Source organism: Zootoca vivipara, chromosome 14, assembly GCF_965207765.1.
Source record: "Zootoca vivipara chromosome 14, rZooViv2.hap1.1, whole genome shotgun sequence".
Taxonomy (NCBI): domain Eukaryota; kingdom Metazoa; phylum Chordata; class Lepidosauria; order Squamata; family Lacertidae; genus Zootoca; species Zootoca vivipara.
Genome location: NC_142597.1, coordinates 33,927,994 through 33,950,884, shown reverse-complemented (window position 1 = coordinate 33,950,884; position 22,891 = coordinate 33,927,994). Strand labels below are relative to the sequence as shown.

General features: G+C 43.2%; 1 protein-coding gene across 11 annotated transcripts in view; it reads right to left on the bottom strand.

Annotated features, from left to right (window-relative positions):
- CUX1 (cut like homeobox 1) overlaps positions 1–22,891 on the bottom strand; it is a 265,020-nt gene that overhangs the window by 91,950 nt on the left and 150,179 nt on the right. For all 11 annotated transcript variants that reach the window (XM_060268517.2, XM_035138885.3, XM_035138890.3 and 8 more), the window contains exons 9-14: positions 10,109–10,157; positions 8,782–8,886; positions 7,968–8,156; positions 5,668–5,726; positions 3,620–3,668; positions 772–871 (exon numbers count right to left, since the gene is read on the bottom strand). In XM_060268517.2, coding sequence (XP_060124500.2) covers positions 772–871; positions 3,620–3,668; positions 5,668–5,726; positions 7,968–8,156; positions 8,782–8,886; positions 10,109–10,157 — 551 coding nt within the window. The remainder of the gene's footprint in view (positions 1–771; positions 872–3,619; positions 3,669–5,667; positions 5,727–7,967; positions 8,157–8,781; positions 8,887–10,108; positions 10,158–22,891) is intronic.

The following is a 22,891-nucleotide window of genomic DNA, read 5'->3' as shown; positions in this document are numbered from 1 at the left end:
ATTCAAGTTGTCTTGTCCCCCAAACAGACCTTGGTTGAACCCAAATGCAGCAAACATTTATAAATGTCAGATGAAACTCGGATTAGAGAAATCATTGCTCGAATAATGCCAACAAATAGTTGAGATGCTACTGGGAAAATGCAACCACCACCTGGGTGCCCAATTTATACAGTTGTCACCAGCTGCGAAAACCCAAACTAAAGAAACATCTGGAAATTCCACAAATCCACTGAGCCCACCCATATATATATATATATATATATATATATATATATATATATTTAGGCATGTGCAACATCCCCTGCCTCTGAGAAAAGCAAACAAGAAAAGGCAATGCACCACCTCTGGAAATAAAAGAACAGGGCTTCAAACTGACACACTAGCTAAGTATATGAGACAGGCTCACTTTTGGAATCCACTTTAATTTATGTTTGGGGAAGGGTGGGGGAAATTAGCACCAATGTCAGGTTTGCGACCGAAATGGAAGGCAGACTCAGACGCTGCTCCTCACAACATTCAGAAACATTTCTCCTTCCTAACCCTTTGGACCGTCTCCGAGGTCTCGAAGTCTTATTCTATTATCCACAGTATAAAGGGTGCAGGGAGGCGGGAGGAACATGAAACACGATTCAAAGTTCTTGCTCTCCATTACTCTTTCTGTCATGCATTCTATCCCCTTCCCCATCCTCACCCCTCGAATCAGAAAACAAAGACTCTCAGCCTGAGAAACGCGTTTGTTCCCCCCCCTCTGCCCCCCGCCAATCCACTTACCGCTCAGGTCACTGTTTGTGATACGGAGCGTGGCGTTCTCCGATTGTAGCAGGCGGTTCTTTTCCAGCAGCAGGACTTCCAGCGGTTTGGATGCAGCATCCTATGGAGAGACGGAAGAAGGGTTAGGCGCCAAAGAGCCTGAGAATTGCACCTCAGGGTGGGAGTTCACGAGGGCGCTGGTGTGGCTTGGCCAGCAACCTAGAATTTGTCACCTGCATTTTGGCACAACTGCTATGACTCCCTAGTCTATGGCCACGAAACTGCTTGGTGTTCTGGTGCACGCTGCTTATCAGTTCCAGAGATGTATTTTTAAGTGCTCCATTAATCATTTTTCTTTCTTTCTTTTTTACACCTGTTTGCCTTCAGACACAGCACTATCGCGGCGTTATCTTACCCGAAACACTGCGTCTCGGCGCAATGGAGAAAATGGACAAATTAAATCAGTCACAAACACCGACCCTTCCCCTTTCCCCACATGCGACTCTCAATCATCGAAACCCACTGGAAATAATAAAACGCCTGGCACACAGGGAAGCGGCTTCAACTTTGCACTAAAGATGCCAGAATCCAATTTGTAACCTTTGATCCTACAAGATTAATATGTGACGACACCACAGGCTTTGGATGCTTCGCCCCCCCCCCCAAACTACCCAAAGGTTTCTTTGTTCAATGTAGTTCAATTGTGCATTTGAAGGAGGTCTGAAAACGGGGAAATTGTCTTATTGAGAATTTCTCTTTGAAGGTCCAGATGGAAAACATTCTTTCTATGGGATGACACCTCCTAACTGGAGTTTCAGGCGGGGCCACTTCCAGGCTAACACCTCCTGTCCAGGGGGAAGGATCCAAACCAGCCCCGCCTGTAGTCAGCGAAAGCTGATCTCTCAGGCTTGCTTCCTTTATGCCTCTTCTGTTCCCCCCCCCATTCCTTGTGCTCCTGCTGTGTGATGTTGGCTTGTTCTTTGTCTCCTCTCTTGTTTCGTTGCTTATTAGCTGAGCTGTGGGCACATGTTTGGTCTATCCCCTGCCCACTGCACCCCGTCCTTCTGTGATTGCCAGTGTGGTTCCCTTTTGGGGCTGTTGGGAGTTGGCATCAGAGGAGGGCCAGTGGATTTTGGGGTCCCTTCTTCCTGCGTGGGAGGGTGTTTTTTTTTTGGCGGAGCTTCGGACTTTGGCGCACCCTGCAAAGAACCGTGATCAAGCAGGAGCATCATTTTGAGTGGATTTGATGGTTTGTCTGGCTTTGTTTTTCTCGCTGGCAGGGCCACAGTAACCCCCAACCCCCCAAAACGGTAGTCAGTCATCAGCTCTTGGGAGTCACAAGTGGATCCACTGCAGGTAAATGCAGTTGGCCCATATTGGGTTTTGAAAATGCGGGAACATTTCTGGGTTAATTAGGGTGGGCCCATTTAAGCTTCCAAACTGCATCAAAGGCATATGGGAAAGAGGCAGTGAAAGGCTTGTCAGAAGCCACAGGAAAAGGCTGCTCAGCCCCCACAGCCAGTGATGGAGAGGCTTGACTTGAGCAGGCAGCTCCTCAAGCAGCCATTGCGGAACCCCCATGGGATTTAGCCAAAATTGCTGGGGGAAAACTCAACAGCAAATAATTTAGAGTGAGACTGGGCTACCCACTCCTACTCAGACAGCTCTCCTTCTGCTGGGAAGGGAAGAAAAGGCTTCAATATCCCATAGGAGCAATGTCTTCCATTTGGATCGGGCAAATTTAGGATTCTAGTTACCACTTCAACAGGCACTTCGAGGATCAGTATGGTGTAGTGAGGAATGTGTTGGCCATAGACCAGGGAGATCTGGGCTCATATCCCCACGCAGTGGGTATGATAGCTGCATGTTCACACACTTGTGGAGACAGAAGAGAATTGCATGTGTGTGTGTGTACACATCTTGCAGCCCTGGTAGATTTTGTTGACTGAATATTGCCACTTCGCTTCCAGATTTTTCAGTTCTGTATCATGGTTCCCATTTTCCATCCTGAATAAAATCATATCTGTTCATTTTCTCCCTTCTGAACTATTAAATGTTTGTATTATTGAACATCTTCATCATCGGTCACTATCTGCAACTCACTTTAAAATATAGCAATACCCACCGACCTTTTGCTCAGGAATTACTACAATCCCTTCACAAGGCAGTGGCTCATCACCTCTATCATCGCATCAAAAGTGGTTTACAATAGAAATAAAAATAATTTTAAAAAGCAAGCAATGGAAGAATTAAAACATCCACCACAACAAGCACATCGGATAAAAAACAGAGCAGGCAGTTAAAAGAACAAGTGAAACGAGAACAGCAGCCACGGACCACTCATTAAAACCCCTGGTCTAAGATAAAAAGGTATAACGTCCTCTGAAAGACAAAAGAGCTGGTGTCACACACTTGCTATGCTGGCTCTCTTTAGCTCGTTCTGTTATTTCATTTTTCCTCACCATCACCTTGCGAGGTAGAGGGTTTAAGTGCTGGAAATGCAAACTGGCAGGCATGCTCAAGATCACACACAGTTAATTCCCTGGCTGAGCAAGGTTTGAATCCGGATCTTCCACGTCAAAGTTATTTACCCAAAAAAACCTCATGGACTCTTAAGTGTGTCAGACACAAGATTTCTCAATCCAAGTTATATAATAATAATAATAATAATAATAATAATAATAATAATAATAATAATATATTATTATTATTTATACCCCGCCCATCTGGCTGGGTTTCCCCAGCCACTCTGGGCGGCTTCCAGCAGAAAAATAAAATAAAATAAAATAATCTATTAAACATTAAAAGCCTCCCTTCAGAAGTGACCTCCCCACCCTCAGCACCAGAAAGTCAAAAGCGGTCCTGTTACCTGTGTGCTGGAGCCATCAGAGGGTGCAAACTCCATGGACTTCAAGATGCTGCAAAGTGGTAGAATAAATAGTTATTTTCTCTTCTGTCCTTTCATAACAGCTCCTCTAATAAGCATTAACATTGTAATTTTCAGCTCTCCAGGAACACCCTAAGTGATAACTTTAACAACTTTTCTTGGGAGTAATATAATCTGATAATGAATATAGAATAACTATTCACACTAGTTATCAGAGAAGAACATTTTCTCAAATGCCCTCTAAATCACTGTACAACGCAGTCCCACCAGGCCCGTTTCAAGCATAAATTTAAAGGTTAATAAGGATATAACATTTTAAACTGTCAGAAACAATATAAATGTGTGTGTGACGCTTGAAGGGAAATGGGGGGGGGGAAAGGCTTATAACAAAGCAGCAAAAACAGGGAATCGTCATCATGGTCATAATAATGCCCATGAAATGCGAAAAATGAAAACATGCAAAATTTATCAGCTCACATATCAAGGAAAATGTGCACAAATTATTTGCATGACCCAACACACGGCAGGCTTAAAAAACAGAAGAGACACTGTTTTGCATTTTAATAATCAAGCACTCCACAGTGATAGAACCCAAGAATTGCTTGATATTTCTTAAGCTTTATGAAGCACCTAGAAATTACAGTGACATTCCCTTTGTATTTTACTCTCCACGTCCTCAATAAGTGACTCAACAAAAGCAAACCATTCAGTTGGCGGCCTGGGGTGTTGGCCTGTCAAAGCTGCTGGGAAAGTCAAAACTGTGCAGTTAGGCCAAACTGCCCACTGCAGAAAAAACTCTCAATTCAGTTTGCATATTTATTATTATTATTTTACAAATTTATGGACTGATTCACTGCCCAAAGCCTTTGAAATGATATAAAAGGCAAAAATGAGATAAAATACAAGTCCTACAAACAATAAAAGCATTCTTACCCTAAAAATTACAAAACAATTACAATTGTTCCCGCAAGGGGACAATGACAATAAAGATATCTTATCTTATCTACAGCTATAAATAATATTCTGTAAATGACTGGGTCACATCCCAGGGAAAGCGTTCTTACACAAAAATGCCTTCAGAAGGTGCTGGGCGCCTGCCTAATTTCAGCTGGTTACTAATTCCAGAAGGCTGGAGTTGTAGCACAAAAAGGCCGGTTTCCAGTACAAACTAGACACACCTCTGGGACAGGTGGTAGTCTCTGCAGTGCTTAGGCAAACATCCCAAACTAACACACAATTGGAAGGTACAGTAGTTATTCTTTGGTTTGGGCACTTTAAGTGCTCCAGAGTCATCTTTGTGAGCAAAGTGAATTTCTGTACGCCTTTGAAAAACAATCACAAAATGACAAGGAAATGGGACAGTGGACTGGACTGGAAAGGGACTGATCTGTTTATCCCTAGCCTTGGGACATGTTCTTGGGTTGGTGGATAAGCATCAAGGAGGCTCACTAAGCTTCTTGACTTACAAGCTTTTGAAGAGGTAAACGATTTCCTGGAAGATAGATACAGGTGTGGGGAAAGCTGCATTTATTTAAATTTCTGTGCATGAATTGCAGTAAACAGGATGCTGAACTAACTATATCTTTGGTCTGATTCAATACGATTTCTCTTATGAAAACCATAACAAAGGAATTATAAAGACCTTGGACAAAGTTCAGGGCACTCAAAGCTCCGAGATTTTTTTGGGTGGTAGAGAAGCCACAAACATGTCCACAACCAACATGCATCAGATGTATTCTTCTCTTGGTTTTAGCGAGTTGGTTCTTAGTTTAAAATCATTGTATTTTTTCCACCCAGAAAAAAAAATGTATTGATTTCAACTATATATACATATATATAGTTACAGGTAGGTAGCCGTGTTGGTCTAAGTCGAAACAAAATAAAAAAAATCCTTCAGTAGCACCTTAAAGACCAACTAAGTTTTTATTTTGGTATGAGCTTTCGTGTGCAGAAAGCTCATACCAAAATAAAAACTTAGTTGGTCTTTAAGGTGCTACCGAAGGAATTTTTTTACATATATATATACTTACTTTAATTCTTTCTTAACCTCGTCATAGTCAGCTTGCACCTTCAATTTTTCTTCCAGTTGCTTAAAAGAAAAAGGGCAGCATTATTTTGATTAGATTAAAATTCCTCGACCTGACAAGTCAGACCCAACAAAAACTACAGACAGGATCAGATGGGTGGGTGGGATGGCCCCATTCCCTGGAGAGGAGGCAGAAGACTGTTGAGGACCCTGCCTGTCATCACCCGTGGGATGTGTTATCCCGATCAGAGGAATGGCCTTCCTCTTGATCCAGAAAACATGATGCCCACCAAGGCAGAAAGAGGAGATACCTACAGTCTGACGCAATCAGGTCATTTAGGCACCAAGTGCCCCCCATCTCACCACACCTCACTCCAACAGTTGTGGGAAGAGATTAGCATAGCAATTGTCTGGAAGAACCCAGCAAAATGCAAAGCAGAACAAAAGGTTCAAGCTGTGAGACAATCTGGAAGAACTAATATCTGGCTCCAACTATCGACTTGGTTCGTTTTTTTCAGACAAAATAAAAGGCATGTTTCTAATGTCACGCAAGGTCTAAAAATACACCCTCTGGGAGCTTGCAAAATGATGCACTAACAGGAGCGGAGTTGGTGGGGGGAGACTCCCATGCAGTAGCTCAGGAAAAGGCATCTTATCAAGAAGCCAATCTAAGTTTATTAACCTACTCACTGGGTACAAAGAATGAACAAGAAAAAGCAGCCAAGAAGCAAAAACGGTTCCTCTTCCAGGTCCTACCCTTAAGGCCTTTATTAAATAATTACATAATATTTTCAGATGGCCTGCATTCAAAACGGAAAGCTGCATCCTTTTCTTCTTAACCCCTTCCCCCAAAATAAATGTACCAGTTTTGATTCTTGCTACTGAACCAGGAAGGACAGATCGTGAAGCTGAGGCTCCAATACTTTGGCCACCTCATGAGAAGAGAGGAATCCTTGGAAAAGACCCTGATGTTGGGAAAGATGGAGGGCACTAGGAGAAGGGGATGACAGAGGGCGAGATGGTTGGACAGTGTTCTCGAAGCTATGAACATGAGTCTGACCAAACTGCGGGAGGCAGTGCAAGACAGGAGTGCCTGGCGTGCTATGGTCCATGGGGTCACGAAGAGTCGGACACGACTAAACGACTAAACAACAACAACAACTGAACCAGGACAGCCACGTTAACTGTGCACGACCAAAGATACACAGACAGGAAAGGCTCAGTCTCTCCCTCCCTCCCCTGCCATCCAATGCCACTACCAGACAGGGTTGACAACACTGGGTGAGAAAGATCAGTGGTTTGATTCATTGTAAGTCAGTTCTCTCTGGCAGGACCCACAGCTCAGGGGTGCATCATGTGTTTTGTTTGCAGACATTTTCAGGAGCAACAACCACGATTATCATAACAGGGCCAGTTTCAAATAATAAAGATGGGCTTCGTAATGCACACCACCACCCATAACTTTTGCTTTGCCTCCCGATCAGGGATGGTGAGATGAGGAGGCCAGAATGAGCACCCTGAGAGCTGGCAACAGTTGTTTGCTGAGCAAAGCAGTGATGCTCAGAATTCGAACCTGTGAGCAGCACCCAAATTCCTGGACAGGGGAGAGAATGGAATCCATGTGAAGTGGTGCAGTGAAGTGCTTCACAGTTGTGGACAAGGAATGGGGGACACCAAGATTCAAATCCCTACTGAGCCATGAAGTCTCCTGGGTGACTTTGACCACCTATCCTATGTCATAGGGTTGTTAGGGAGAACTAAGAACTGTGTGCACTGCCTTGAGCTCACTGGAGGAGAGGCGGAATATAAACGTAACAGAAACAAAGACTTGCTCCTTCTTATGCCAAATGTTGTTTTCTCTTGCTTCAGCAAGACTTACAACGGAATGGATCTGAATCTTGAACATGATTAAGTAGGACTCACTGTGGCAAGTCCACTGAGAAATTGTCATTTGTGCTGGAGGATGTTAAAAGTTAAAAACAAAGGGCTGGAAGGAGCTTGGTCACATTGCACCGGGGGAAAAGACTGCCCCTTACAACAGCACCACAGGCATACATTGACCACTAGTCATGATGCCCACATACTACCTATGGGATCAGAGGTACCATGTCTCTGTGTACCAGAAGTGGGAGAGGGCTACTGTCTTCCCACAGGCATCTGATTGGCCACCTTGGGAAACAGGAGGACAGATTAGATAGGCCTTTGGGCTGATCCACCAGGGCTGTTGGGCTCTGATGCAACTTGTCTGTGCCTCTGGTCCCATCTCAAAAGAAAGATGGAGCAGAGAGCCCCGGGGGACCTTACTTTGAGTGTGCTGTTCTTGGCGGTCAGCTGCTGCTCAAGCTGAGAGATCTGGCTGGTGGAGTTTTCCCGGAGCTTGGTGAGGCTGCCTTGGAGTCTCTGCACATCTTCTACCAGCTGAGCGATTTCACGCTCTTTTGCAGCAAGTTCTACTTCCAAGCTGGATCTTGTCAGCACCTCGATGGCCTGCTCCTAACAGAAGGGGGGGTGGGGTTTGAAGTGAGAAAGGGGTAGAGAGATAGAGAGAAATCACACCCTGGCAAAACAGCAGGCCTAAAAACATCTGTAATTCATCCAGAAATGATGGCAGAGGCAAGAGATTAAAGGGCAGGTATCAGAGACAGGCAACTCAGAAAAGTCCCCCCCCCCCGTTTTACTTTGGTTGCTCCTGAAAGGTATGAAAACATGTCTGTTGAAAGGGGTGACAAAAATATTTCCAACTTAATAGGTCAAATTACTGTAATGTTCTCTACATGGGGCTGCCCTTGAAGCAAGTTTGAAAACTTCTATTGATCTAAAATCTTTGAAATCTATGAGCTAAACAAAGCATAGAGCTCCACATGAGCAACCCCTACCTTTACAGCTCCCCTATGAAAAAGACAAGGCTGCTAAACCCCCCCCCATCAATGTCCCTGCTCCAAACCTGGCACAATAAGCAGCTGAACTTGAAGGCAGCCCAAGGGAAAGGCGATTCCCAAGAAACACAATTCTGGCGGCAGCTGAAAACCTCAGCTCTGCCCGGCAGCAAAGCGCAAGAAGCCGAGCTAGAGGTGTTTCAGAAAAGGGCAAAACCAAGTGTACATATACTGCCTCTTACCACATCGGGTGCTTTCTGGATCTGAGTAGCTAGCTGGAGAGATTTGTTAGCGGATGAGAGCTGCTCCCTCAGGGATTCGGCTTCTCTTTGAGCTACCTCTGCTCTCTGAAAGAAATGAGAAGGGTATATATATATACTGTATAAATTTTTGTAAAAAATTATTTTTTCAGGAGGGGGGCCACAGGGTGTAGCGGGGAAGAGAATGTACATTTGATTTAACAACTGGCAATTATTGCATGAACATTCATCAATTCATGCCCGGCTGAGTATAATTGATTTTCCTAAACACTCAACCTAATAAACGATGGGGGGAGGGAGAGCCTCAGAATGTGATGGATTTTTATTTTAAACAGTACAAGGAAGAAATAATTGAGCGATTATGACAGCAATTTAACGCTAGGAGCAAGGAATCCCCTGCTGACACAAATGCTGCGGCCCACTGAATTTCCCAGGCTGGATGAATGCAAGTGGAAATGGAACCCTTTGATTCAATTGCCTTCTATACTCCCAGCCAAAGCAGGCTGTGCTGCAAGATTCCTCGTGGGAATAATTCTCACGAGTAAATGCTGAATTAAGAGATCCTCAGCCTGCTTTGCCTGAAACAAGCACAATGTGTTTTTTGTAAGCTTGGGAAAGATGTTTAATCCAGGGGAAGCCAATGTGCTGCTCTAGAGATATTTGGGCTCCCAAGTTGCATCAGCCCCAGCCAGGATGACATGACAAGTAGTACATGATTTGGAGGGCTATTCCTGTTTCAGTCAATGAAAACATGGATCATCCAGCATAACTGTAGTTATATAGGTGCCCCATAACAAAATGTCCAATAGGCAGCTTGTAAAACAGATGCTACAATTGAAACACAATACGAACAATGAAACAATATTTATCAAGAACAAAAAACCCACACAAAATTAAATCCCACATTGTATTTTTTTATCCTGCCCCTCCTCTAAGGAACCTGTGATTGATTAAAAGCAAAGTCTCAAACAGCCAAATACATTTCTCCTTTTCCTCCAAGGAAACCACGGTGGCACATTTTATCCTCACATTAGCGTTGTGTCATAGGTTTGGCTAAGACAACAGAATGTTCAGCAGAATGTGTGCAAGGCAAGTGAAACTCTGCTTGCTAGGCTCTGCATCAGACAAAATAGTAAAGTGGAATGGGTGGGGGTTCTCCCGATGTTGTAGGACTACAATTCCCATCATCCCTAGACTTTGGTCATGCATGAAGCTGATGGGCGTTGCAGTGCTACAACTCTGATAAGCAAGACACTTCAAGGCTGTCTTTACAATCCAACTGACAATACTGGCTTAAAAAAAACCTTACCTGATTTGCTCTTTCAAGGTCTGTCATGATAATCTCAATTTCATCAGACCTGGAAGAAAACAAGAAATAGGATACATTAAACAATGATTGAGTCAAATTACTGGTCACCTGTGGGTAGCTTTGCACTCCAGTGTTTGATTTTTTCTTCTTCTCTTTTTTTCCACACACTATGCTACATCTCTGCAATATATTTGTGACAAAGCAAGGTTAAGGACAAACACACTGATTTCAAAGTGATTTTTAGGGTAGTCACTCCATACCCCTGATCATCCTAACTCATCAGTTTTCAATGAAATATTAACAGACAAAACTTTCTCCAGTTTCAGACCCTTAATAAATCCCATCTCAATGTAGAACATGGATTTTGACATGCTGGTTCCTTGTAGCATGGTAACACCATGAATGCTAAGGAAGGATTTTCAAGTTGCTACCATGTGATCAGATGGGCCAAGCAGACTTGAACATAAACAGTACACTGAGAACTCCCATTCAGAAACTACTCTTTCAAATGTGAGTCTATGGGGGGAAATGTATTCTTGTCGCCTCTTCAAAACTGCAAGAGTAACTCTTGATTATGTGCTAATTTATATACTGTGGCATGGCTCGTTATGTTATCCCCCTGCCCCCAAAAAGTGGGCGAGGAGGCTACATAAAAAAGACAAAGCCAATATTGTGCAACACCCTTAATATACTCTTAATGTGACTCCATAAATGTCTGGTGTCCATAACAGCATAAGTATCTTCTTGATTCCATCTCTTCTATGTGACTGACTTAATATTCCCAAATTTGGTATAGATAGCTATAGTCAATCAAATATATCAATGTTTGTACAGGTTTTGTGTGCACACACGCATTCAAAATGCCACATTGTTTCGTGGTGGTGGGGAGGATTTCTCTGTAGCTACATAGTTCATGGAAATGTGTATCTCTGCTAATTCTACAGCACTTTTTTTTAAAGGGCAGGTCCTAAGGTAAACTGCAGCGCAAAGACACCCTAATCCTATTTAAAGTTGCTTGGAAATTCGATGAGGAATTGAGGGGAGGAATGACTTTTCACACTATAAACTTTGTGTTGGGCTTGCAGCTTCTATCTCAAGAACTCAGGCAGGTGATAAATATTTTAATTAAAGCATTTAAACCAACAACAAACCTCTAATTTATTGGTGCATGGTAACAGCTTTTCAAATGGTGCTGAACCGCTGAGCCTACAGAAAAGCAACCATCTGATCCATCTCTGGACCTTGTTTCATTTCCAGTACTGAACACAGCAAAAGCACTACTGAAGACTTCTGCCAACACGCACTTCCAGAAGAACTTAAAAAAAAAACTACCCAGACAGAACTGGCCCAGAATTCCCACTTCCACAAAAGTGAATAAAGGTAATTGCCATCCATTACTATTTGCTCCCAGCAGCCAAGTATTCAGAGGTACGCTGCCTCTGAACACGGATGTTCCATTTAGGGATCTTGTCTTGTAACCATTGACTGCCAGTTACTTGGCAAATGTGTGCAATGCAGAATTCATTGTGATGTGGTGATGGCCGTAGGCTGAGATGCTACGCAAGGCAATTTAGTGATAAATACATGGGGAAGGATACAGGTCTATCAATAGCTATTAGTCATGATGGTGAATTGGTCTCTCCATGTTTGGAAGCCGACAGGAGTCAGAGTACCATTTTCTAGGGAACAATGGCAAGAATGGGCTTATTGCCTTCAGTCTGTGGACATCTTGAAGGCATAAGTTTAGGTGCTGGTGAAAAGAGGATGCTGGACTAGATAGAATTTCGGTCCGATCTGCAGAGGTATTCTTAATCCTATTCTAACATAATCTAAACTACCAGCCATCACACACCTTGAGCCAGGGGCTTCTATTAGACACAATCTTCTCTGTCCAGAACTTACTGCCAGCCTACTACATACAAAGAGTTCACTTAACATATGCAACATGTTGGTCACCTGCCAGTTCTGCCTGTGGCACTTCCTAGGCATGAAAGGCTTGTTGTACCTTCATTTTTCACGTGCGGGAGGACCAAAAACCCACAGAGAATATATATTTGAAATTTACTGCAGAGGCAAACGTTTCTGTTTTATTAGCTGGACAGGGTAATGTTTTTGGCAAGGGGAAAAAAGTAACATTTTCCCCGTTGCTGTTTTCTTCTTTTTATTGCACCGAGTAACTGTTAATATGAAGCCACAAGGGCTCGTTAAAATGCGCTGCTAAATTTTTTTATTACAACCTCTTGCAAAAAAAAAAAAACACCCTACCTGCTATTGATATTGGGGAACTGTACAATTCACTCAAATAAAAGAACGGCATTGCACCCCTGACTTAAAAATGGCAAAGAAAATAGTGGAAGGGATAGAGAAGATTGGGGTTCATAGCTACTTCCGGTCTCCCAAGGAGGCTCAAGATGTGGCTTTCTCAGACCTGCAGCCAGGAGATTTTGCAGAAAATGCTCCCCCCCCCCCGGCATGCCTGCCTGTCACTGCTTGCCCACTGCCGCCCAGGAGCAGGGTGGGTGGGGCTCACAGCAGAGGAGGAAGTGGCTTACAAGTGCAGGAAGCAGATCTGCCACACCTCCCCGCTGTCTGGAGCCTGCCACCTCATGGGCAGGCCAGCCCTGCCAGTAGCCCACAATGCTGCGCAGTAAGCTGATTTTGCAACAGAGGGGAGGTTCAGAGGCAGTTTCTGATACAGCAGAGAGAGGAGTCTTAAGAAAACAAAAAGAGGGAGGGAGAAAACCCCAGAGGGCACAAGCCAGCTCTTAAATGAAGGGTTGGCACATAAGACAATTGATTATTTGATCCAGCTTAAATATTCAATGAATCACAAGGCTGATGATGCTTAGAGAGAATGAGCCATTTTGCAAACCTCCTTCTAAAAAGTCTCACATTTTAATAGCTACTGTTACTTTGCTTTGTTTCTGGTTTACATCCAATAAATAAAAAAGTATATGGAGGTTGACGCTGCCATTCCGGGATAAAAGCCAGAGACTACAGCGAGTTCTATAAATGCTTTGCATTTTACCTAACCTTGCTAAAAGTAATAATACTACGCTTTTTAAAGTTAATTCCAGTGTTTTATAATAGCAGCTATGCTAATTTTGCTAAATTAGCCTAAGTACCGGTATCAAACATGAGGAAATAATCTGTTTTGTTGTGTTGATAATGTTAAAACATTTTTCAGCTTGAGCAAATCTTGGGTGTGTGTGTGTGTTTGATAATATTAACAATAACAATAATTTACACCCAATCGTTTTTTTAAGATTATTATGAGCGCTGGTGAACAAATTATGGTTCACATGAGCATCTCTGATGTCCAACTGCATTGCCTCTCAAAATTGTTAGGTAAAGTAGATATCCATGGCAGATCTTTTAGGTAGAGGAGAGTTTATTTTTCTCGTTTCAATTTGACGTTCTCTCCTTTGCTATTAATGGGGGCTGGTGGAAAAGAGTTAAACTGGAGAGAGAAACTTTTTATGTCCAACTGGTACAGATTTATCTGCTGGTCTTTTACGGAAAACCTTCAATAAACCTTAAATAATTAAGGAACAGACAGGAAGCTATTAGGCTGCTCCAAAAATTCTGTGTAACTGTGTCAAGAGCCAGCTCGTCAGCTTAATAAACGTTACAAAGTAAACCATAAACTTAGGACTTTAACAAAGGGGGGAGGAATATTCTCTTGTTCACTTTGTGGTGTGTGTGTGTGTGTGTGTGTGTGTGTGTGTGTGTGTGTGTGTGTGTGTGTGTAGCAGGGCTGGGGTTTCTTTAGAATGAAGGAATCGGAGAACTACAATTTTTGGTGTCCGAGGGACTTTACAGGAGCGGTGCATTAGGATTATGCTCAAGAGTGGTTAAAAAAGCTACTGTTCAAGAAATCGTAATGATAAAGTCCCACACTAAGTCAAGTTCTTTCTTCCCAGGAATATTAAGACAACAAAATGGATGGACACTGTCCAACATGTAAACGTTTTGCCTCTTGGCACTGTTGCAAAGGGAAAACCAGGTCAATCATGTTTTTGAAGATACCTGAAAAGAATACACATTCTTCAAACAGATCCAGTGTGTAAAAATGGGAATACACACATTTACATATTTTGCTAGGCACTTGCAGTTCACCTTCATTCATTTGCATTCTGAATACTCATTGTCAACTTGGACAAGGTGGTAACTGGTGAAAACAATTACTGTAGGTAACCTATGTGCAATGCCCTTTGTGACAGGGTCAGCCTTACATAAAATAGTAGAAAATCTATCTATCTATCTATCTATCTATCTATCTATCTATCTATCTATCTATCTATCTATCCATCCATCCCTTGAATGGCTTTATACACTCTAGCATAAATGGGAAACCAACTGACAGCCCAGAGGAATAATGCAAACCCCCAAACTGTGGAATGCCACCTTGAAGTGGTGTGGGAGAGGAAAGTCACACTTTCATGCTATACTACCTTGGGATTTTGCATGCAATATGCCCTCTTTTGCTCCAGCACACAGTGTCCCATAATCGTGAAGCCCTCACTGCCAGGTGTCACCAGATTTAATGCAAAGCCTGATCACGCAACAACCAAACCACACTTCTGACCTTTGGATCACTATCTGGAGAACTGAATGGCCCTTGAGAACAAATGCTGGCTTGCTCTACAGAATTGGCTGTCAAAATATCCCAGAAAAGGAAGGAAATGGACAGGTTTCACTAAAAACTATCTTGTCCACTGCTACTGATCTTCCTCTGAAATGAGCATCTGAAGTGTGCAGTTGGGTACACTCAATTCTCATGGGGTGACAAAAGCAACTAATATTGAAAACCACTCCTGCCAAGATGAAAAACAAACTGGCAAGCTGTGATCCAGTATTCCTCCTCCCAGGCCACCATTACATTTTAGAATGCAACAAGGCAACAAAAATGACAGCTGATTTTCACCAAAATCTACAACTTCATTTTCAGTAGGTTCTCTTCTCCACTCCTGACACTGCTGTTTTAGTGCTGCTGGGTCCACAAACAGCAAATCCCCTTCTCCTTAGTTTCAACACAGAGTCTGAGTCAGGAAAAATATATAGAGAGAATGACCCTCAGTTTGGCCTTGGGCAGCCCAGCAGTGTGTTAATTTTCCATGTTCAATAAAACAGCATGTAGACAGCAGCAAAAGATACAGGTGATATTCAAGAATGTGAGCTAAAGAATGATCAAAAGCTGTTGTTCAAGGCTCTCATTTTCAGCAAGCTAATAATCATAATACTGTAACCAACAACAACCACCTCCAAATTATGGCTCAGAGAATTAAGCCCTGTTTCCCCCCACAATTCATTTGGTGCCTGCCATATATACATGTCAGAAGCCTTTCATCATGTAACACATGAAGCAAATCTAAACCAAGTAAGAAGATTCAGAAATTCTTCTCATATAGAGGGCAGTCCAAACTTCAGCTTAAGATGAGTTACATTGGAATGTACCTATGTGTTGCCTTGATGGACTTCTCAGTTAACTTCAGGCAGGTTTAACCCACAGGACTAGGCAATATTATGCTAAGAAGGGTGACCACTCAATTAAAGAGTCAATTAACAGGATGAGTTTTAGTTTCCTATGAGCAAACAATAATTATGAAACAAAACTCTTATTTACCTTGTTTTTAGGTGATGTACATGTGAGATTTAGCAGGCAATGTTTTAGAAGAGATACCTTCATTTGTGTGTGTGTGAGAGAGAGAGAGAGAAAGAGAGAGAAGGGGATAAGCCCTCTTTACAGATAGTGCTTACCACCTATAATTTTTGTAAATACTTGAATTACAAATAATATTTGCTTTTTAAAAGTCTAGTACCCAGTTATCCAAGGTATTATTTTTTAGTTGTTCAACGTTTTAAAAAGTAGACTATTCCCTAACTGATTAAACATTGCAGTACTATTACTGATGGAATGAAAGGATTTTTGAATCTAGGAAGTCCCCCTGAAGTAGGCAATGAAACTAGCTGGCCCGGGCACGCATTGCTGTGCCTCACTCAGGGTCCTTGTTTCCCAGGAAAGGGGATGTGTCCGTCCGTCCCCAGACCATGTGTTTTTTCCTCTCCCCCGTTGTTGTGTCTCATCCCTGTGATTCCTCCCATCCTGTCGTGACCGATGAGGTATCCCGTCCCCCCTCCTGGGTCATCCCTGTGACTCCCCCCACCCTGGCTCAACCCATGACCTATTCGGGCCCCTCCTCCCCCCACCCCGGGCTCCACTTGGCCTAGTCTGTAGGCTGTAAAGTAGAGCCGAGGTCTAGTCTGTAGGCCTTGGCTTGGCCTAGTATGTAAATGCGAGCCAAGGCCTTTGCCCTGTATCTCCATTCCTTGGCCCCCACCCCACCCTTGGAAAAGGAACTGTCAGCTTCTGGGTTCTATTTCCCAGCATGCACTTTGGGGTGAGTTGTGTGTTCTGAAACACGGGGTTTTACGTGGCCCAGGTGTGACATCTGTGTACGGAAAGTGTCTTAGGTTACTCTCTTATTCGCATGTGGCGTTGTGTCCAGATTTCAACGCTATCCGGACAAGCGGTTTCATTGAACATTAGAGAGGAACGGACATGCCCAGTTTACATATTTAGATAGATAGATAGATAGATAGATAGATAGATATGTTTTCCAATATACTCCTAATAATAGCCAAATTATAACAATGTCAATTAATTCCCAAATTATACAATTATCAATGTGCCAATCAACTTGCAATTAATACATTTTAGTTAAAGTGGCTCCCAGCATGGTGGTTTGGGTGCATTTCCGATCTTATATCACTGTGTTCCATAGTCTTAAGTAATGTCAGTTACATTTCAGTTATAATTAATGATTTCCATTCTTGATGTTACAATATATAAATTTATAAAGCTTCAAGTGAGGAACTCAAACTATTATCTTTAGTCTGCCCTGTGTGTGAAAACTGTTATATCCAGGGAGATACCTTCTGTCCATATATGGACTGCATTCATTTCAAGGAGGCTGACATGGCGTAAGCTTACTTGGACTGGAGCCTCCTTCAGATGCAGTGAGTGTTACCTTCATGCAACGAAGTGGGTTCTAGTCTGCAAAAGATGCTGCTGCAATCAGTTCATGGGTCTTTAAAGGAGAACCATGGAGAACTGACTTCTTGGCAGTTTATATGAAGGGAGACCCCTCAGCAGGCAACTGGAGCCAGGGAGGGGTATGTGGGGAGAAGGCATGAAATATTGTGTCCGGCCCCTGCTCTCTTAACTGCAGCTCCAGTATGTCTGCTCCAGCCCCTAGCAGCATCAGGCCTGCCAGAGGAATCTTGACTATTTTTATGATTCACCATAAACCTGCTGAAATAGCATACCTCGTTCTTGTAATAAGCAGAGACCTTTCATGCAAAATTTAAAAGCTGCTGATCTAATGCCTGTTAACCTGCAAACTGGTCACTCTTTGGAAGCCCTTCCTTAAGCCTTGCCCATGATTCACCTGCAGTGCACAGAGCTCTGTAAAAGAAAAGGTTGCTTCCCACTATAAGAGGAAAACAGAGATATGCTTCCTTGCTAGCATTTGCAGAAGACATACGTAAGTTGCACGAGCATTTGGCACCAACAGTGAGGCTGCCCTTGGCCGAATGTTGCAGCGCAAGGTTCTATAGAATATTCTGGTTAGGGACTGTGATGTTGCTTAAGTCAAACTCTGCTGCACCATCAGGGAGTAAATCCAGCGTAGTCACAATGTAATGGATGGCTTTTGTACCTCTTGGGGGAGGAAACCCCCCCCCCCCCCGTAATAAACATTGTCTGTAAGGTTGCAATTTTAAGATTTGAAAGTATGCTGGCAATGGCTTGCAAAATGCGAGAGTTTAGCTTAAGTGTTGTGTGCAAACACAGTCTGTTTGATCTGAATTGATGACACTTGGTGGTCATTGATGGAAGGAAGAAGTTGGGCTAGATGGACCTTTGATCTGATCTAGAAGGGCCCTCGTTTTTCCAGATATATGCTTCCTGAAAACTAAAGTATTCCACCAGGCTGCAAAGAATCTAAGAAGCACCATCAAAATAGAGCCTTCTATTTGCAACGAAATCAAGGGAGGTCAGTCGGGTGTGTCCTCCAAGCACCGTTTACTATTATATGGCTCACATGTAAGGAGCAAGGATACCCTTGTGCTAATTTGATGGCAGGATTGGGACCCCTAAGATGCTTCTAGAGCCAGAAAAGGTCTCCCTTATATCCATCTCCAGGGCTGTGCAAGCATGTGCTTAAGAAAACCCTTAATAATAGTACCTTTAGTGCTCAAAAGTAATTGGGCCAAATTGTGATGCCATAGTATGAAGTCTCTGTTATCTCCCAGCTCCATTCCAGCAATAAAAAAGAGCGCTTACTTCGCCCCAGAGAACAATGTGATTCTATTGATGCAGTACTTAGGCATTGGATGCACCAGCACGCAGGCATAGCTTACAGCACAACCGCAGTTTCCTTCTGCTTTTGCCATAAGAGGCAAGCCTGAAAGAATAAGAATTGAGATGGCATGTACCATATTACCCTCCAGATCAATGACCTCCTATTATGGGGCTTAGTCACAAACTGGCCAGGTGAGCCACCTCTCTCGTCCCTTCACAGGTGTACACATTATCCCACTCTGCTCTGCTCAGGTGGCTTTGATTTTCATTTCTGTATTAGAATATGTGGTGCAGTGAGGCGAGTGTGTGTGTGTGTGTGTGTGTGTGTGTGTGTGAGAGAGAGAGAGAGAGAGAGAGAGAGAGAGAGAGAGATCAGTAGAGACCTATAAAATTCAAGCTTCCCATTATCTAGTCCCGATGTATGATCCCCCAGTTCAGACTCTGATCAGATCAAAGGTTCGGGTGCGTTAACGTTTCCCTTTTCCCTACTTGGAATTGCCCTCCCCCCACTTTCAATGCTGCAATTGGCTTCAGTGGAGAAGGCAATATATACCAAATCTCTCCCCACCCTGTGAGGCAAGTAACAGCTGTGTGTGATCTCAGTTGGAGAAACTGAGTAGTAGAAAAAGATTAAGTACCCCTCACCCCCATCACGTCATTGCTCCAATCAAAAATCAGATCACCTCTCTTTCCCCACCAGCAACTTGAAAAGTTTTAGAAAAAAACATTGGGAGAGCTGATCACAGTTCTGCTGTGTCACATCTGTTTTGACCCTCAATGGAAGAGTGTCTGGTTGAGAGGAATAGGGAAGGCTTTATTTAGTAAAAAGTAAAGAAAAGAAGGGGTTTTCTTACTATGGATTCCTGTTCTCAGTTGGGTCAGGAAGAAACCCATGACCCAACTGGGAAGCAGCTGCTCCCAGGGACAGGAAGCAGGGCTTAGTTCCTGCCAACTCTCTTTACAGAAAATGGCCCTCGCCCCAACGGGGCTTAGTTGAGCTTTGGGAAATCTTTCTCCTCCAGATAAACTTTTTGCCCTTTGTTCAGATTTCTCTGCCCTGCTGATATTTCCTCTCCAATACCACAGGGAAAATGGGCATACTTTTTGGCTGAAGAACGTAAGCCTGCCCACAATTGTTAAAAAGTGTAAATGTATTTCTGTGGTATCACTTTAAAGTCAAGTTGTGCATGCAATTCAAAAGGGCTCAAGGCAAACACTTTAAACACTGCTTGAGTGTAAATCCTTTGCTGAGTGCCATTAACACCTCTGCCTGTTTTGTATCCAGTCTGACTCTCTGCAGCTAACATCTCCCTCTATCACATTTTAAACATGCAAGACTCTTTCTCCCATTATGGATGGTAGGTGTACAGTTCTCCCCTCTAATGCAATTGTTAACACATTAATATTATGGGTGTGATCAGAGGCAACACTCATCCTTATTTCTGGAGAAAGCATGCAGTATTCCTGGAGCCTTCATGACCTATGCTGATAGGTGCACATGGCAGAGTCTGGAGTTACAGTTGTATAAAAAAGGGTTAGCAGAGATAACTCAGTGTTGGAGATGTGGCAAGGACAGCGTCTCTCTGAAACACATGTTTGTACAGTATTCTTAACAAGTTTTGGGAGAAAGTGCTGGACTCTGGAACTATGACTGTGGAGAAAAAATTAAATCATTCAGCCGAGAATATTTTATTGAACTCTATACCTGCAGTATGGAAATTGTCAACGGGACAATGGAAGTGGTTTTTCCGTGCCCTAATGGTGGCCAAGAGATTGAGGAATTGGAAAAATAAAAATATGATATCCTTCAATCAATGGACTGACACTATGACATCACTGGCAATTTATGAATGGACTGCTTACAGGCACAGACTCTGTATGGATAAATATATAGCATTTGGAATGAGTTTATACAAAATGTAGTAGGCTATTAACATTTACATAAGTACCAGGACAATAACACTATACCAATTTATACAAGAATGTATGGAAATACTGTATATTGCTTCTTCTTTTCTTTGCACATTGTTGCTTTTATATGTATCTTTGATGTTTTTCTCCCCCCCACTCCCCCCCCAAATATCACTTTATTTCATTTAACTGAAATCACCTTAATAAAATATAAATATTTTTTAAATGGCAGTCTCCCAGAGTGAAGTTTGTGGCTAGGAAAGTTTTCAACGGTATGAATCTATTTGCAATGTCCCCAGGTCTGAACCCAGGAATCATCACGCAACATGGCTGCAAAAGAACTGAGACCTTGGCAAGTTGCTGCCAGTACAAGTAGACAGCCTGGGGTTAGGTGGGCGAATGCTCTGATTTAGTACAAGGAAGCTACATATGTTCAACTCCACGTAATCCCCATGCTTCTTCAAGAGGAGAGGAGAGGGATCTATGCGTGCTGTTGCAAAGAGTTAGCCACAAGTAAGGAAGGGTCCTACATGCTGATAGATTGCAGCAATCGGGATCCGAACGAGACCAACAATAAATCTGTATCTGAAGGCACCATTGCAATGTTGGAAATAATCAAATCAACGGAACAAAAGCCTTTCGCCGTCTCCCTGGCTGACTCTGTGGGGAAATTAACTGGTCCGCGCAGGGGTTAATGCCAGCTGATGCCGACTGCCCTGAGCCTGTGCTTTGTTCAGCGGAGCGTTAAATCTGAAAGCTCCAGAGAGGGCAGTGCCGCCGTGCTGCAAGGGCCGGGGTATAGAGTTCTGCATTAAAAATGCATGTCGCAGGCTTGCCATGGTCCTCGGCTCTGGCTGAAAGGAGTGCTGGCGGGAAAGTATTAGACACCCCACCATCTCCCTGGCAATTGGAGACATTCCTCAACAAACAGCACCTCGGGAAAGGAATGAAAGGGCAAACAAACCATGAAACAAATCAAAGCGTTCAATTATCTCCCTCCCTTTCTCTTGGAAAGGAAACTTTTCAGTTTCCAAGCCAGCCAGCTGTTTGGTGCCATATTAAATTTGCTTTACGGGAGGGTACAGGAGAGATTTCCAAGCTGGAGAGAGGGGGGAGAGCAGAGCAGAGGTGGGAACCCTTTTGTGGAGCAAATTGTACTCCCATTATATTATTTCCGCCGCCCCCCTGCTCCAAATTTACTCTCAGATAAGGACCAAAATGTAACCTTAGCGAGACCATCGTCCTGAAAACCCAGCAGTCAAACTGCACAGTGAGCAGCATCTAGAGAGAAACAAAGCAGGTAAGATGATACTGCTGTTGGTGAAATGTTTGCTTGCTATCAGAGCCACAGATCGACTTGTCTACATTTCTATGGGAGCAACAAAGCAATAGCAGGCCTATTTGGGAAGAGAGAAAAACTGATCACAAGGCTGGGTGGGGGTTCAGTTAATACGCATAACATGACACATAAAAACATTGTGGACCTGGGAGCTCAAGTGTAGCTAATGCAGCATTTACGCTTTAGGAAAAACTTGTTCTTAGTATTACGGGTCTCAAAGTAAAACACGACAGCAGCACGAAAATTCACACACTATCCAACACTGGTCCTTAAAAAGCTGAGTTTTAAGATTCTGAAGATCTTAAATATAGAAACATTACCACAGTATTTTAGATATTCATATCAAGGGAAGGCACACCTGATTATGCACAGTGGGGTGGAGATTAGAAATGTTACAGAGGAGACAATTTGAGTACAATCTGCCAGATAAAAAAGAGAAATGCGAAGCCTTCTCTCAAACAGGGCAGCAATCTGAAATTCCCTCTCTGGCTGAATTCTGGGGAAGTCTCCCTGAAACCCACCATGCTGTCTGGCTCCAGACATCCAGAGAGAGCCCTCCAGGCCACAACTGCCAATCAACTGGGGAGATAGTCAAAGTAGGGAGGGTTTGTTTGCAAGGCATCCTTTGGGGGCCACAAAATCCTACACTGGGGCATAGTTAGCACCCAAACCTGACACAGGAATTAAAAGATCAAACCTGTCTCAATAATGTTTATTTATTTGCTGCCTTTCCACTTACCAAACGAACACTCAAGCAGCTAACAACAATCAAAATACAGTAAAACAATCAACAATCGTATCAGCTGAAACCCAAGCAGCAAAGGAGCAAATGAAAAGGTTGATAAAAAGTGCAACTGGAAGGAGAAGCTAAAAGCAGAGGGCCAAATAAACCTCCCATGGGATCAAGCTCTGCAACTGGGGAGAGGCGACAGAAAGGGGCACCTCCCTTGCCTCCAGACCAACTTAGAACCCAGCAACATTGGGACACAGAAAGGAGCCTTTCCCTCAGATTTTAGGGAGCAGGAGGGATAACATGGGAGGCCAGTTACATCCCTAAACCCCACTCAAGCTTCTCACATCCACTCCAACAATGCCAGGCCCCTCATCAATTTCATCAATTACCAAAAACAAATCCCAGGGGGGGGGGGGAAATAGTATGAATATTTAA